The 17,462-nt window shown below is 34.1% G+C and overlaps 2 protein-coding genes across 2 annotated transcripts; both read right to left on the bottom strand.

Annotated features, from left to right (window-relative positions):
- Positions 1-819: 819 nt before the first annotated feature.
- LOC141664626 (uncharacterized) lies at positions 820-2,786 on the bottom strand. Its single transcript, XM_074470579.1, has 7 exons — positions 2,736-2,786; positions 2,366-2,646; positions 2,173-2,274; positions 1,380-1,487; positions 1,199-1,268; positions 1,014-1,112; positions 820-915 (listed from the first exon to the last, which is right to left on the bottom strand). Exons 1-7 carry the CDS (start codon positions 2,784-2,786, stop codon positions 820-822), a joined length of 807 nt encoding a protein of 268 aa, XP_074326680.1.
- Positions 2,787-3,428: 642 nt separating this feature from the next.
- LOC141664625 (F-box/FBD/LRR-repeat protein At1g13570-like) lies at positions 3,429-6,530 on the bottom strand. Its single transcript, XM_074470578.1, has 3 exons — positions 5,673-6,530; positions 5,378-5,440; positions 3,429-3,551 (listed from the first exon to the last, which is right to left on the bottom strand). Exons 1-3 carry the CDS (start codon positions 6,528-6,530, stop codon positions 3,429-3,431), a joined length of 1,044 nt encoding a protein of 347 aa, XP_074326679.1.
- Between the last annotated feature and the right edge of the window lie 10,932 nt (positions 6,531-17,462).

Below are 17,462 nucleotides of genomic sequence, written 5' to 3'. Positions count from 1 at the left end.
GGATTACTTTTCGGGAACCATTGAAGAAACATTTATAACACAACAGTTTACTAAGTAATAAACAACAGGGAGTCAATGGCAAGAAAAAGTTCAAAACCAATTCCTTATTATTCAAGCAATGATTTGTTTAAAGCAACAGTTATGTAAAACCTTTTAAACCAATTCTTTTTATATTGTGTTCTAAGTCATGTCTTCATAGTTCAAACAACAGTTAATAACTAACTGGTGTTATTGAATTGTTGTTTAGACAATGACTTATATTTTGACAAAATTATGTACTTGACGTAACCATTGCCCGAAAATGATACAATGCTTACTTTTGTTTTAAAAAACCATTATCTTATTAGGTATATGCATTTTGCATATCAATATCATATTTAATTAAAACCAACTGCATAAAAAACCACAAAAAATAGGCCCCTGCCAAAATAAAAATACCATAATCCATACCATAATCCAAAACAAAATCATACCATAATCTAGGCCCCCGCCAAAACAAAACCAATTCACTACAATACCATAATCCATACCATACCATAATCCATCCGTTCAACAATCCAAAACAACCAGATCTACCTACCAAACTACCAGCAATCCACCGAACACAAAATACATTATCGCAAGTCTACTTATCACTAACTACATACATAAAACATCCACTTTACGATAAGTTCAAACGAGTCTACTTGTCAACATACGATAAGTTCAAACGAGTCTACTTGTTAACATACGATAAGTTCAGACGAGTCTACTTGTCACCAACTACATACATAAAACATCCAGTTTACGATAAGTTCAAAAGAAAATAAAGGAAAGGACCTAGCTTGCATAATGTTTCATAAAATATTTTGCAAACTCAACCCTGATCTCGTTGATGTCATCCTCAGTGTAAACCAGGTTTGATCTACGCAGCCACTGAAAAATCATCCAAAATTTTGTATAAGTAACATGTTTTGCCCTTATAAGAGTAAATACAAAGTGGATGAAAAGGCCCACAGATAGTCAATTGTCACCTTATTGGCAAAGTCCGGCTCCTTATCATGAATGATTTCCATCATGTATCGCATCACAAATAGACCACAATCCTTGTTCCCGGTCTGCACTGGAACTCCCTAAAATATCAAACAAAAATTCATTTAAAATATCCAGTCTCCTTTAATAACATAATTAATATATGATCACAAAAATAAATAAATACCGCCATGTTCTCCCACAATACTTTCTTCTTCGGAACCTTTTTCAAATCCTCCTTGAACATTTTAATGGCACTACAACCAAAACGAGATATATCAAAACATAAAATAACCACTACAAAATATGGTCGGACAAGATTTATAAGTCAAGACTTAATAATCAAATTTTATAACGTGAACTCTTACTTGTCGACAACATCCACCCATTCTCCATTTGCAATTCGGCGTTTAAGAGGGTCTATATAGTAGACTACCTCTGCGTCTAGATTGACAACTGTCAGGGTCCAGTGGTTGCTACGAAAAATAAACAGAGGTGCTTGTTAAATAGTAAAGCCTAAATTTGATGCTTTTTTGTCACCCAAACAACTTAAATATCATCAAAAAAAATTACATTTCTATTGAATTAAAATCAACCTAAAAATTATTTAAACTCACTATTTGTGAAAAATAATCCAAAATGTGATATTAGTAGAGTGTAATTTACTGTAACAAACATGATCAGGTATAACATCAAAAATTGAAGGCTCATACTAATAAAATTTAAATTCCGGTAAATAAATCAACTTTAAAACTGAACCTATACAATTATCATCAAATTTGAACTTCAAATATTATGAGGTTGAACTATACAATTTCCCCCGTCTTAGAAACAAACCTAACATCTAGTAACAAAATCAATTAAATACTGTAAGGCATTTGATTACTTTTATATTAACTTCAAAACTGTCAAGGCATTTGATTACGTTTATACTGAACCAATGCAATTAATATAAATTTCAACAACAAATATTATCGAGTTTAACTATACAATTGAACCCATTCCTTAAAAATAAAAGCTAAATTCTTGAAAAAATTAATAAAAAACTGGAAAGGCTTAACAGCTTAATAGCTTGGGATAGTAAAAATACTTACACATCATTGTACGGCAGGAGAAAATGCTGCCCTTTCCTAGAATCTTTAAATCTTGTACACAATTCACGCGACCTCTGCACCGCCACATCCAATGGCACCAATTGTGCCCGGATCTACAAAGCTAATCATGTTGACCATCTTATGCTTCTTCACATATTCATTCAAGAAGCTACAAATTAAATTAAGCAGTCCTTAAAGAAGATTGTCATATTTATTCCAAGGCTATATACTCCAAAAAAAACTTTGAATGAAAAGCTTACTGAATAAAAAGGCAAATGACAGAGCCGGCAATTTCACCTCCAGAGCACACTACATGTATATCAGATAAGAACATGATTTGCTTCTTTGTAAAGCCAAATGCTTCTTTGCTTAGCTCAAAAGAAATTGTTCGGCCACCACTCAAGGCTTCCTTTGCCCATGTCCACAAACGTTTCATTACAGAAGGATAATTCGGACCAATTTGAACAACAAGCTCTGGTTCAACATCTTCAATTACTTTATACATCTTCTTCATTTTCTTAGCACAGGATTTCTTGGTTTTCTAAAATAATTGCAAATAAAAATAATTAAAAAAATAGACTAAACAAACACATAGTACATATATTAACCATACTAAAAAAGCATTCTGACCTTGGCGGCCAAAACATGAGAAGTACTGCTATTGTTTCCTGTAATTATCATGTTTCTCGGTCATGCAATAAAAGTTCTCATGGCTTCTTGAACAGTCAAAATTTCATCCCCGATAGGGTAGGAAATCTTAGCATCTCCTTGAATGACTTTAGTGATAGACACCCTTGCGTTCTTTTCTCCAAGACTTACTCCATGGATAGTCTTCTCATGTCCTTCGGGAACGCGTACTTCATCAATTGTTGCACAAGCAACAATGTTGCTCAACGATCCAACAGCCAATCGGCATACAGAACCACCCGAAGAATCCACTTTCATTTCCTCAACAGCCCTTCCATTACAATCCTCACCCGCCACCTTTTTATTATCCTCAAGCTCCACCGCTAAATCCACAAACAAATTATCTATCAATGTCACATTTTTATGAACACCTACATCCACATCCACATCCACATCAACCCCACCCTTAGAGTGACAGCTTGCCTGCTGGGAATTTGGTTTCGGACTACCATCATGTTGTACACCATTTTTCGATGAATGTGCGTTGTATTTTTCAAATTCAGCAGCCCAAAATGCATCTCTCTCTTTAATAATTTTTGGAGTCTCCTCTGCCATATACTTTTGAATTGCCTCATGTACCCTTTCTTCCACTGTCCTCGCTTTTTTCCCTCGGAAGATCAAAATAAACCGACTGCTTCACATGAATTCCCTGACCACGTACTCTGCCTCCGTGCTCAGGCTTACGAGCACCATTGTTAACACATCATTAGTACCTTCAACTTTAAGCTTTCCTTCCTTAACCTCCTCCTTCATCTTTTTCTACAAAAAATTCAGTAACATTTTTTACCATAAGCAGATACATCCTTTAAGCACATTCATCCTTTAATTAAAATATTACAGAACTAACACCAATTTGTTTTTACTAGTTATAAGCACATTCATCCTTTAATATATTTAATTTAATAGATTCAATTGCAAGCACAAGAGACAACTTAGTTTACTTGGTGGTACAGGGGACCTAGTAAGTACATTCATTGACAAACTAATCCAAGGATAAAAAATATTAAAATAAAATATTAACCAACACAGAATACAAAATCTAGACATTCAATATTATGAACCAATTTTCAATGTAAACATGTTTATAGGGTGATTCATTAATAATATTTTCAATTATATAATATATATCTAAATTTCACTTAAAATTTAGTCAATTGAACCCCAAAAGTCAGAACTAGACAATTAATTAAGGACCCAAGGAGTATATGAAAAATTATTCAAAAATTTTAAAAATAAGTTAAAATATTTATTATATCTTGAATACATGAATTTAAATTTAAAAGATATATCATAATTTTTTAAAATAAATTATATCAATCTTAACATAATATCAACTTTTTTCCTCCAAAAAATTTAGAACAACTAAAGAAGTTTAAGAAAATTGACCATGTAAGATGTTACTTATTTTGGTGAATTCAAAGTAGCAACATAAACATGTTTTCCTATCTGTCAAGCTTAAAAAATCAATGCAAGTAAAAAGTTTATCAGCTTTCCCGAGAAACTTGTTAAATTAGTTCCCCTCAGAAACCAGCTGTGAGGGTTGAAACCTGAACTTTGCTTAAAGTTTTCGGTGTTATTGTTATTAATATTTATAATATAAAGTAGAAACATATATATATAGCAGAAGTGATTAGTTTCTGAATGTGATTTCTTGAAGCCAACATGCAACACAAATTAATAGTTTAACTTTTAACTCATAAAATCATGGTCTAATTGTATAATAATAACAACAACAAATTTGCTAAGTTCGAAAACGTTACAAGTAATTATACCACAAACCAAATACGGGAGCCAACTACAGGATTGCTCTACAAAATAACACCATTATGCGAAGTTTAGATGAGTTTCAACATCTTTCTAACACAAGGTGCACTCCACTACAAAATAGTTTTCAAAGTCCAAACCATCTAGGCAACTAGTAGTTCACGGCCATATTATCCGTGCAACTTTGGATGTTCTAGGGAAACTCATCAACTCTTTTGAAATTCTCGATTCTTCTTTAGGATCATCAGTCATGGTGTTGAGAAGTTCAATCCACCTAAGCCTTGGAGAAAATGCAAGCAAAAACTTTATGAAATGAAGCTCAGCCCTTGAACCGGCCATCCTATGTATCTTCACGGTTTGAAGTTGGTCAAAAATCACGTTGACGAGGTTCGGTGATTGTAAATATTGCAGAACAGATGATACCATAGGTTCCCTGCTTCCTACCAAGTCCATTCCATGGTTGCCCTTTGGTTTGCCATTTAAATACGTACAAAGGTAAATATATGAGGATGGTTTTCATAAACATGAAACATTTATAAATCTAGTTAGCTTCTGATCTTATTGTCTGATACATAAAACATGAGCATATTATGCAATATCAATATTTATAATAAATCTCCGAGCATAAGAAGTTTCATTGTTCAAATATCATCTAATTGCATAAGATCGTGATGAAGCAATCCTAGAATATACAAGTCTGTCATGACCAGACCAATAAAAAATGACAAAATATTTTGAGATATAAAAAACTCAAAAAAATTAAAATTAGAGAAGGACAAATGAACATCTAACTTGCTTCGGATTAAATTAATAGTTCTTACCACAATTATTTCAAGACGTTGCAGCTTGGGGAAACTTCTCATCAAGAAAAGAACATGTCGGATCTGAACCAAATCATAAAATTCAACTTTGTAAAGGGATAACTTTCTGGTTGTTGTTATAAGTCTCTTCGAAACAGCTGCACTTCACTCCAATAACTATTATACACATGTGTTCATGTATATTGACGGAAAAAAAAGTGAGAAACACTTGGCACCAAGAGTGTTTGTAAGCATTAATAATCAAATTAGTCAAAGAAAATTAACTACTTCAATTCGTATAGGAGTTTCAATTTACCTTGAGAAAAGAGCCATTGAAGTGGATAGTACGGATTTCAATCATGTTTCCAAGTAGCTTTTCTAGATTGATATAACTCTTTCTAGAATCTGCCCCTTTTTCCGACAAGAGACCAAGAGTTCGCAATTTTTTGGTGCATTCAAACCATTTAAGATCAATTTCTCCACTTTTGTGGATAAGAAAGGTGATGAGGTGGTGATTTTGTTTAAATTGGGATTCTAAATGTTCTATCCTGGAGCAAAATCTCAACTTCAATTCCTTGAGTTGGGTCCCAAATGACATGTCGCCAGTAATGATGACATTCTCAAGTGTAACATCAATCAAATTACAAAAGCCTCCAAATCTAAGCGGTGGATTGAGTAAACAATTAGTGAGGCTCAAATGAGTTAACTCTGAAGAGGAAAACAAATAAGAGGGTATTTTGTAGGCTGTTAGTGGTCCAATTATAAGCTTCAACTGCCTAACCCTATTATTTGATATGTTTTTAATCCATAAATCCATATTTGGAGTTTCATGAAGAGGCAGATCTTCTGGAACCGAAAGATGGAACTTCAAAATGGGGCCAGGGTTACCTAAAAGGATCTCATTTATAGTTCCTGTAACTTCCGATAATAAATTTTCTTCATCTAGTGTATCATTGTTGGCAACAATCCGTGAGAAAAAAACCCAATCAAAAACCAGATTGGGGTACAAATCCCATAAATCCCTCCACGTTTTAGAAAGAACACTTGTACTTGCTGCATCATGAATGGGCAAGCGTTCTAGGATGTTGTCAATTACGTTTCCAGGTAAGCTGCTGATTCTATCAATTGCAGCGGTTCCACTCTCAGATCGCCTTGGTTTGGCAATTCTCGACATAATTCTGGAGATACAAACAGGTACCAATAATTAAAAAACCAGTGTTCGCCTGGTAATAGCCACTAGCACAGCATTTAAACAACATACATCCACAGTTGACAATCCAGTATTTTTTTTATCAATTGAATATATATACAACTATGAATTCAATTATGAACTAGAACATTCTAAACAGATTTAGCAAAAATAAAAGAGAACATTCCTGTTGGATAATATGAAACATTTATTTGATTTATTTGCATTGTTTTATTTGATTGTTTTTATTCAGCTGAGTGGTATACTCCACGTTTGAATAAGTCTTGCATATCTGTTTAGATCATCAGTTAGAAGAGAAGTTGTAGGTGCATGCACGATGTTGGTTAGAGTTATTGTAGGAGTGGATTACTGTGTGTGATCCTAGTTTTTAGCCTTTCTCTTATCTGTAGTTTTCTATATATTGTATTGTATGGATTATTAATAAACACAGCTTTTATGTGTACTTTATTTCCTCAGTTTTACATTAAACACCTATATCTATATATATATCAGATTGTTTTCTTTATTTGGTATCAGAGCTTAGGATTATTGTATGCCCAAGTATATGCCAAAAATGACAACTACGAAGACTAGCAAGCTGAAGGAAGGAGCAATAGGGTTGAATTATCCGATGTTGGCCAGGAGTAACTACACAGCATGGGCACTTAAGATGAAAGTGTTTATGAAGGCTCAGGGGGTGTGGAATGCAATCGAGAACAAAGAAAAGGAAGCTGCAGTTGATGACAGACAAGACAAGATCGCCCTGGCTACCATATACCAGGGGATACCTGAAGATATTCTGTTATCTGTGGCTGATAAAGAAACAGCCAAAGAAGCCTGGGAGGCTATTGAGACTATGTGTCAGGGAGCAGAGCGCGTGAAAAAAGCCAGGATCCAGACACTAAGGAGTGAGTTTGAATCCTTGAGTATGAAGGATAGTGATCAGCTAGATGAGTTCTATTTAAAGCTGAACGGAATGGTAACTAAGATACGTGCTCTGGGAGAGGAGATGAAGGAGAGCTATGTGGTGAAAAAACTGCTTCGTGCTGTACCATCAAAATTTCTCCACATTGTCTCTACCATCGAACAGTTCGGTGATTTAGACACCATGTCAGTTGAGGAAGCTGTGGGTTCCTTGAAGGCTCACGAGGAACGTGTGAAAGGACAAACAGAAGATGGGGGAGGACAACTCTTACTCACAGAAGAGGAGTGGTCCAAATGGGAAGGAGCTGATGGAAAGTTGTTACTGACAAGGGACGAGTGGATTAAACGCAACAACAAAGGTGATATTGACGGTTCCCCCAGCCAGAGATTCCGAGGAAGAAATAGTGGTCATGTTGGACGTGACAAAAGCAGGCTACGATGCTATAATTGTAGTGCTTACGGTCATTACGCAGCTGAGTGTAAAAAACCCCGAAAGGAACGAGATCAACAACTTGAAATGAATATGAATCAAGTTGAAGACGATGGGCCTGCTTTATTGCTGACTGAACACAGAGAAACGAAAGAAGACCTGATGTTGGTAAATAAAAGGAAGGTGGTACCAAAGCTCAAACAAAGTAGTGAACAAGTGGAGTCGAATTTATGGTATCTGGATAATGGAGCAAGCAACCATATGACCGGACAAAGATCCAAGTTTAAGGAGCTAAACGAAAATGTGACAGGTCAAGTAAGGTTCGGGGATGGATCGACGGTGGATATTAAAGGAAAGGGATCTGTTATTCTCTCGTGCAAAAATGGTGAGGAGCGTATACTCGATAAGGTATATTTTATTCCCATGCTTCGAAATAACATAATCAGTCTTGGGCAACTTTCTGAAGTTGGGAATAAGGTGGTCCTAAATGGTGAATACTTATGGGTGTATGATACACAAAGAAAATTACTTATGAAAGTGAAGAGGTCTCCTAACAGACTGTATAAAATCATTATTGAGACTGCAAAAGGTACATGTTTGAAAACAAGCTGTGAAGAAGTGTCTTGGTTATGGCATTCACGTTTAGGCCACGTTAATTTTCAAGCTTTGATGCTGATGCACTCGATGCAAATGGTGCATGGTATGCCTAAGTTTTCTCAGCCAAAAGGTGTTTGCACGGACTGTCTAATGGCAAAACAGGCAAGGAAGCCATTTCCTTTTCAATCAAATTTTCACGCAAAGCAAGGACTGGAGCTAGTACATGGAGACCTCTGTGGTCCAATTTCACCAGCAACTAAGGGAGGAAATAAGTATTTTTTGCTTCTTGTAGATGATTATAGTCGTTGGATGTGGGTTTACATGTTAAAGGGAAAGGACGAGGCATTAGCAATGTTTAAAAGTTTTAAAGCTAGAGTGGAGAACGGAACAGAGAAGCGGGTTAAAACTCTTAAAACTGATCATGGAGGGGAATTCTGTTCTAAAGATTTCGAGGCCTTTTGTGCAGAAAATGGAATCACAAGGCAGTATATGGCTCCATACTCCCCTCAGCAGAACGGAGTAGTAGAGCGTAGAAACCGCACTGTAGTTGCTATGGCTCGTAGTCTACTAAAACAAATGGAGCTGCCGATGACGTTATGGGGAGAAGCTGTGAGGCATTCTGTCTATCTTCTTAACAGGCTTCCCACACGCTCCATGAACGGACAAACACCTTACAAGGCATGGAAAGGTGAGAAACCGAACATTGGACATGTAAAAATATTTGGGTGCTTGGGTCACATGAAGGTGCCAGGATTCTACACAAAGAAATTAGAAGATAGAAGCAAGGAGGTGGTGCATCTGGGAACTGAGCCTGGAACCAAAGCCTATCGTTTATATGATCCAGAAACGGATCGTATCCTGGTAAGCAGAGATGTAATTTTCGAGGAGGGAAAAACTTGGAACTGGAACAAAGCTCAGCAAGGTATTCTAACCTGTAGTCGTGAGCATACATTCACTGTTGTGGACAGCTTCACAAATAATGAACGATACAATGACGGTTCTCAGCAGTTGAGCTCTGATTCGGAAATAGTGATGGGTACACCAGAATCACAGTCAAGCACGCAAGGTTCATCTCAGCATTTGAGTTCTAATTCGGAAGCTGAGATGGGTACACCTCAATCACAGTCAAGCACACGAGGCTCATCACTATCAAAAACTCAAAGCTCGGAAACAGAAGTTAGCAGTGAACCAAAACGTTTTGCCTCGATTGTTGACATATATAACAACACTGAAGAAATCGAATTAGATGACGAGTTGTTATTAATGGGAGTGGATGAGCCAAGAAACTATGAGCAAGCTGTCAAGGAGAAGAACTGGAGGGAAGCAATGCAGCAAGAAATGAATTCCATCGAGCAAAATAATACCTGGAAACTAATGGAGTTACCTGCAGATCGTAAGGTGATTGGGCTGAAGTGGGTCTACAAGATCAAGCGAGATGCACATGGTAAAATAATAAAATACAAGGCAAGGCTTGTAGCGAAGGGATACGTTCAGGAACGAGGAGTGGATTTCGATGAAATATTTGCTCCTGTCACCAGACTCGAGACTGTTAGGCTGCTGTTGGCTTTGGCAGCAAAGTATGGTTGGGAGGTACATCACTTAGATGTTAAAACAGCGTTCCTGAATGGCGAGATAGAGGAAGAAGTCTATGTTACCCAACCACAGGGATTTGTGAAGGAGGGACAAGAACGTTTGGTTTACAAGCTGATAAAAGCACTCTATGGTTTAAGACAGGCTCCACGAGCCTGGTATGCGAAGCTCAACAAGAGTCTTGAGATCATGGGTTTTTCTAAGTGCCCACATGAGTATGCGGTATATACTAAAAATAAAGGCAGTGATACACTCATCATTGGAGTATATGTAGATGACCTACTGATTACAGGCACCAGCATTGCTGTCATTGAAGAGTTTAAGCAACAGATGAGTGATCAGTTCGAGATGAACAACCTGGGAAAGCTGACGTACTACTTGGGAATAGAAGTGAATCAAGGGGATGATTTTATTGAGCTCAAACAAACAGGATATGCTCGCAAGGTGTTGGAGAAGGCAGGAATGGGAGAATGTAATCCCACTAAATATCCTATGGACCCAAAGGAACACATTACTAAAGACGAAGGTGGCATGCTGGTGGATCCAACGGAGTACAAAAGTATGGTCGGGGGGTTGCGTTATCTTGTTCACACTCGCCCGGACATTGCCTACGCAGTGGGTATAGTAAGTCGTTTTATGGAGAAGCCCACTATTATGCACAAACATGCTGTGAAGCGGATCCTCAGGTATGTTAAAGGAACTCTAGATTTTGGTTTAGTGTACTCCAGGCACAATACAAACAACATGCTCGTGGGATACTCAGACAGTGACTTAGCTGGGCAAACAGACGACAGAAAAAGCACAGGGGGAATGGTTTTTTATTTGAATAATAGTCTCATAACCTGGGTCTCTCAGAAACAAAGGTGTGTTGCATTATCATCTTGCGAGGCAGAGTTCATGGCTGCCACCGCAGCTGCCTGTCAGGCGATTTGGTTAAAGAATTTGGTGAGTAAGATCACAGGGGAAGAAATAGGTCCAGTCACATTATATATTGATAATAGGTCTGCTATAGATTTAGCAAAAAACCCAGTGTTTCATGGCAGGAGCAAACACATCGATGTACGGTATCATTTTATTCGTGAATGTGTGGAAAGGAAGGAGATAGTCATCAGGCATATCAACTCTGAGTTGCAGCGTGCAGATATCATGACAAAGGGACTCACCACGGTTAAGTTTGAAAAGATGAGGATGCTGCTGGGCGTTAAAGAGTTAAATAAATAAGTTTCATATTGAGGGGGTGATTGTTGGATAATATGAAACATTTATTTGATTTATTTGCATTGTTTTATTTGATTGTTTTTATTCAGCTGAGTGGTATACTCCACGTTTGAATAAGTCTTGCATATCTGTTTAGATCATCAGTTAGAAGAGAAGTTGTAGGTGCATGCACGATGTTGGTTAGAGTTATTGTAGGAGTGGATTACTGTGTGTGATCCTAGTTTTTAGCCTTTCTCTTATCTGTAGTTTTCTATATATTGTATTGTATGGATTATTAATAAACACAGCTTTCATGTGTACTTTGTTTCCTCAGTTTTACATTAAACACCTATATCTATATATATATCAGATTGTTTTCTTTAATTCCAAGCGGAGAATAGACCATAGATATCAGAAATACAACATAAAATGAAATAATTCAACAATATAAATAAAATATTTACCAACATAAATCATGATGAAGAAATATACCTGTTCTCAGCTTGCAGCAATGGTAATAGGCTGGGTATATTCGATCAAAATTTTAAAGGATTTTTAAGCAAAAAATTATATGCTTATTCAATTCAGATTTTGAAAAATCTTTCAAAATCTATTCAATTTGGATTATTAAAAATTCATTAAAATCTAAGTGTATTTAATTTAAATTTTGAAAAATCTATCAAAATCTTTTAAAAATTCCAGTGAAATGATGATATTCAAAAATTCATGAATTTTGTTTTATTTGAAAAATATATGAATTTTGATGGATTTGGTAGTACATTTTTAATTTTTTGAAATTCATATATTTTGAAATATTTCTAAAAAATTCATAAAATCATAAAGACTCTGAAAGATTTTTTACCGTCAAAATCCGCCAACATTTAAAATCAACTAAAATCTTATAAAATCCATAAATTATTATCAATTCTTCAGAAATCGGTTGATTACACGATACACCCTTCCCCTAAGCTTGAAAGGAGAGACAAGGATTCACGTCACATTTTGTGACCTCTTTCTTTTCATAAATGGAAAAGGGTATTATAATTAGAGTATCAATTAAGAGAGAACTAATTAGATAGAGATCTACATAGAACCACAATCACAGCTATCAACGTTCTAAACAGCCTAGATTAAATATAATGTAGTGGCATTATTCTAAATGTTAGAATTTTTAAGCCTAATTAAAATAAAAAAAATATATCCGCAATATATTTTATAACAGCAACTGATACATACTCCAAAACTTTACATATAGTACACAAACTATACACCCAGTCAATGAGATATTGAGAACAAGAGTGGGGAGGAATCGAAGATTTGAGGGTAGTAAGAAATCGACAATTTGAGTTTGATAGTCGAAGATTTCAGCAAAAAGGGGTTCATAAAAAGTTGTTAGTCCCTCTGTCCCATTCATTTCTATACACTTTCCTTTTTTGAATGTTCCATTCAATTCTATACATTTCAAACTTACCAAAAATAGTAAAAATTTTATAATATAAAATTCAACTACAATCACTACTTTCTCCCACTAAACTCACTTTATTCATTAAATATTAAATGGTCCCACCACTTTAACCAACTTTATACTTTTTCTGACTAAATTATACTTTTTCTTTCTCTTTCATCCCACTATCTTAACAAAACTAACATTGTTTTATTATGTTTCTTGTCCTCCGTGCCCAAACCATTTGTATACAAATGGATGGGACGGAGGGAGTATTAGTCATTAATTCGTATTTTTAAGGTTTTCGAGATAAAATATATATGTTTCTAATATTTAATTCATTTTTTTCAGGTTGATTCCAGGAAGACATTCATCTTTAAATGATGTTTAATCGAATAGGTAAGTTGTTTTTTAATGTTTTATACTATATTTGAGGTTCAGAGAGTAGAATGTGATTTTTATAGTTTTTGAACTATGTTTGTGCTTGTTTTTGCTTCCACAGTAAAAATTATACAAAATTGACCAAAATTCAAACGCATATCGATTTGTGTTCTATATTTACACATAGAAATATTGGTTCTACAGTGGATTAAAAATATGTTATATTTAAAATTTTGATTCTACATTACATTCATAATCTATGTGTTAATATTGTTTGATTCTACTTTAAAAGAATACTTGTATTTATGTGATTTTATATATAGTAGAATCATATGTGATTTTTACGCATATGAATTAGATCTGACTTTTAATTATGTGTATTGTTGTTTGTAAATATGAATTCTATAGAAGAAAATAATTATGCTTCAAATTTATAATTCATAGAAGCTAGTTTTTATTTTTTTAGTGATTGATTCTATTGAAAAATTATATTAGCATAGTCTAATTTCAATTCATAGAAGCTAGTTTATGTTTTTCTAATTAAAATAGATAAGAAATTTTAGAGTTATGGAAGTAAAGAGAGAAGCGGTAGTTTCACTTTATTGCTTTAGATATCTTCTAGATTGAGATGGAACTGAATAATGGTGAAAATAGCTTGTACATCCGAATATTGATTCACCTCCTGATGTTTTGTAACTTTTACTGAATTTTTCACACTTTTTGAAAGGCTCATAGCTTTTTGTACATATCAATACTTGTTTAATTTAAATTTAGAACCAAATTGAGAATCATGAAGTTCATAATACACAAAAAATCCTGCAGTTGTGTCAATATGTATGATTTTTTTCTTGTTATGTGATTCTGCAGAATTTCTCTGACATTTGTTGGTGATGGAGGAGAGGAGAAGGCCATCAAGGTCCCTGTTGGCATGTCTATGTTGGAAGCTGCCCATGAAAATGACATAGAACTTGAAGGTAAGCACTTGGATAAATATTTTTTATCTGGCCGTGTATTGATGCAAAAATGATCTCTGACTTAATTGTTATGTTTTTGTCATAAAAGTAATATGCATATTTTTTTTAAACATCAAGATACCTATGTAAGGTCTTTAATTTAATGAAGCTTTTTTTGCTCTAATACATGCCCTAGTAACATCTAATACTCTGGAATCTAGAACTGTTTTTGGTGCACTTAATCCTATTACACAATCTGAAATATGTAATTAGGTTTTGTTCAATTTTGGTATTCTTTCTCTATATGTAAAAGATAGTTAAACTTGATTCTTAATATAGGGGCTTTTGAAGAATCGCTTGCTTGTTCCACTTATCATGTAATTGTGATGGTCTATTTCTCCCTATGCTTGGATAACTGCACAATAATTTTCTACATTGGTCACTACTCACTAGCAATATGACTTCATGCATCTATTTTAATAAAACTAAATTTTTAGTGAATTTTTCTTATGATATAGAGTATTACATAAATTAGAGGATCTGAATGACGAGAAAAATGACATGTTATACCTTACTTTTGGCCTCACAGAAACGTAGGTTTCTTTCCTAAATACATTTGGTTTATAATGCAACATACTTATACTTTACTAAAAAAGATTCAGTTGGATTTAATACGAAGCAGATCTCGACTGGGTTGTCAAGTCATTCGAGTCCCAAACTTGATGAACTTCGTTTAGCACTGTCTGCTGCTACACATATTTTTTCTATTGATGGATACATACCAAAACCAAAAACCACACTAAAGGTTAACTGAGAAAAAAGTCATAAGATATTGACAGTCGAGGGCGTGAGTTTTCCAATTTTGTAGCAATCCAATTACTTGAGAATTTAAGGGTCGTGTATGGTAAAGCCGTCGAAACAAAAATTTAAAAATTAAATAGAATAGATTTTTGGTATTTTATTTACATATACGGGTGGAACTTGTATGCATTTGGATACACCAGTTTTTTTTCTTTTTCTTGTGTTTGAAGTCAAATGTATAATATGTTGTGTCCAATTTGGCTTGAACTGAATCTTTAGCTGATTATTCTTTTTTTCTATTTATTCACACATCTCTTTTGCTTTATTCGTCTCCCCCTTACAAAATGTTTTGTACTGTTATGATTCTAGTAGTATATTTTCGGAATTTCATGTCCTTTGTGCAAGTATTTTGTGTTCTACTATGGAAGCAGAAGCATAATAGATCTAATTCTAGTGTTGTTAATGATTTTTGTATGTTATGTGATCTATAGTAGAAGCATATCATCTAAGTTTTTTTGTCTAGAACTTTTGTGTAAAATAATGGTTTTGTAGTAGATAAAATTTGACTTCGTCTATTCTTGTATGTGTTTTGTTCTACTGAAATACTTCTGCCATGTACTTGAAAGTTATTTTAATGGCAATACATTTTTGTCTAAACATGTGAGTTGATAACAAAGACATGATGTCGGGCTCTTTTCTACCGAGATGGTTGGTAATCCGGTATGAAAAATTTATGTAAATATCGATTTATTGTCATGTGTGGCTCCTTCTTTACTATAAATCATTAGTAGCTCCGCACCATCAATGACATGTAACTCAGAAACTATTTATGGTTAATATATTGAAATTGGGTTAATATATGTGCGTTTTGTTATGGTTTACATAATTAGAACGACGAAAATTGTATTTGGAAACTCCCCAAAAGATAATTTTCTAGTACTAAGCTTGCATTTGATTATCAATATTTGTTGATTTACTAACTAATGTGTGCTTATCTCTTGAACAAAAATCAGCTTCATATATTTAACATGTAAGGATATAAAATTTTGAATGGGAGATGTGGATTAGATGCAAAGAAAGGTGATTACATTGCAGATTTGGTCATATATTTGCTGGGATGTTAGGAGAAGTCATAAAGAAGAAAAAAGTACTAGAAAACTGTACTATCATGAAAGAGATAATTTATTATGCAAAGCTATTATAATTTTTTTATTAGGGAACAAATCGTATATCCATATGGATAATAACAGTTATGCGCCGGCTACTAAGAAAACAAAGTCTTACTCTTATCTATCTGACTCAAATTTTTTATCACTCATTATAGAAAATTACATTATTACATAAGAGATGCAAATATCTTGTTTGGTACTGTATTTAATTGGAATTTGAAGTTTAATTATGAATTAAAGGCATATCTGAGTATGGACACCTAAAAAGTGATGTTAAGGTATACTCATAAACTTGTATAAACTTGTTATTTAATGGCGCTGCATATTATTGATACTTTAACAGTATTCTCTTCTTAATTGAATAGTAATATCTTCCCACATTTATCAATCAATCAAGAGTATAAATTATGCATCAAAAGAATAATAAAAATTATGCTTCAAAACCTTAAAGCTCATATAGTAAATTGATACTACAAATACCACTCATAAACTTCTATAAATGAATAACGGTATCATACACTTTACATCACTATTGGAAATACCAATATACTTGACCTATAAAATTATATATGCCAAGTTTATGTATCTTTATCATCACATAAGTATAAGTCTCTCTAATGAAAGAGTTAATCACAACATGAATCAGAAAATATAACAGAGTCAAGAAACTCATTACATGAATAATTAAATATTTCCTAACTTAGTATCATTCGTTGTATGAACAAAAATCACAGTAAACCCTGCAGTGGAAGACCTATCTACATGCAATGGTAACCACATTGCACACCTCTTTGCAAAAAAAATCTTTTTTTCTTCCTTGTAATCCTTTTTAACCTTCTATTTCTTCCTCAAGCCTAGATCATTAGATGACCAGCAAATATACTTAAAGCATGTGAAACCCATTTCATAGACTTGTCTAAATCAAAAATTATGTTAAATGCTAAATAAGAAATATTTTCTTTGCCATGAACTTTTATGCGCAACTATGCTCTTATGTGACCATAATAATCATATATTCAGTGATACTGCTTAGGTTCAAAATGTCACACTTAGTGTAGTAATTAATACACAAAAATAATTAGGGCTAAAATTATGTCATTAGAGAACTTACTCTACAATGTACTACTATTATTCAAAAGTTAAACCAAGTCCATAATGAACCTAATAAAAATTACTATGGTCAAAGTGATGACCAATGACCATTAAAAAACACCCTTCATGGGCTCCAGAGATAACACCTTAAAGCCACGATAAGCAAACCAGAAACTTCTACCAGGATGCAAGAACATATCCGCAAATATTTGTTACAACAGAGTCATCCAATCACTAGACTCGTAACCAAGCTAACTAAATGATTCAATTACTCATAATACTTTTACCATCATAAAAGTTGGAATATAAAAAGGAGAACCCCAAAGTCTTAAACACACC

This window comes from Apium graveolens, chromosome 6, assembly GCF_009905375.1.
Source record: "Apium graveolens cultivar Ventura chromosome 6, ASM990537v1, whole genome shotgun sequence".
Taxonomy (NCBI): Eukaryota; Viridiplantae; Streptophyta; class Magnoliopsida; order Apiales; family Apiaceae; genus Apium; species Apium graveolens.
The sequence above is the reverse complement of the archived record's forward strand: the minus strand, read 5'-3'. Positions and strand labels throughout refer to the sequence as shown.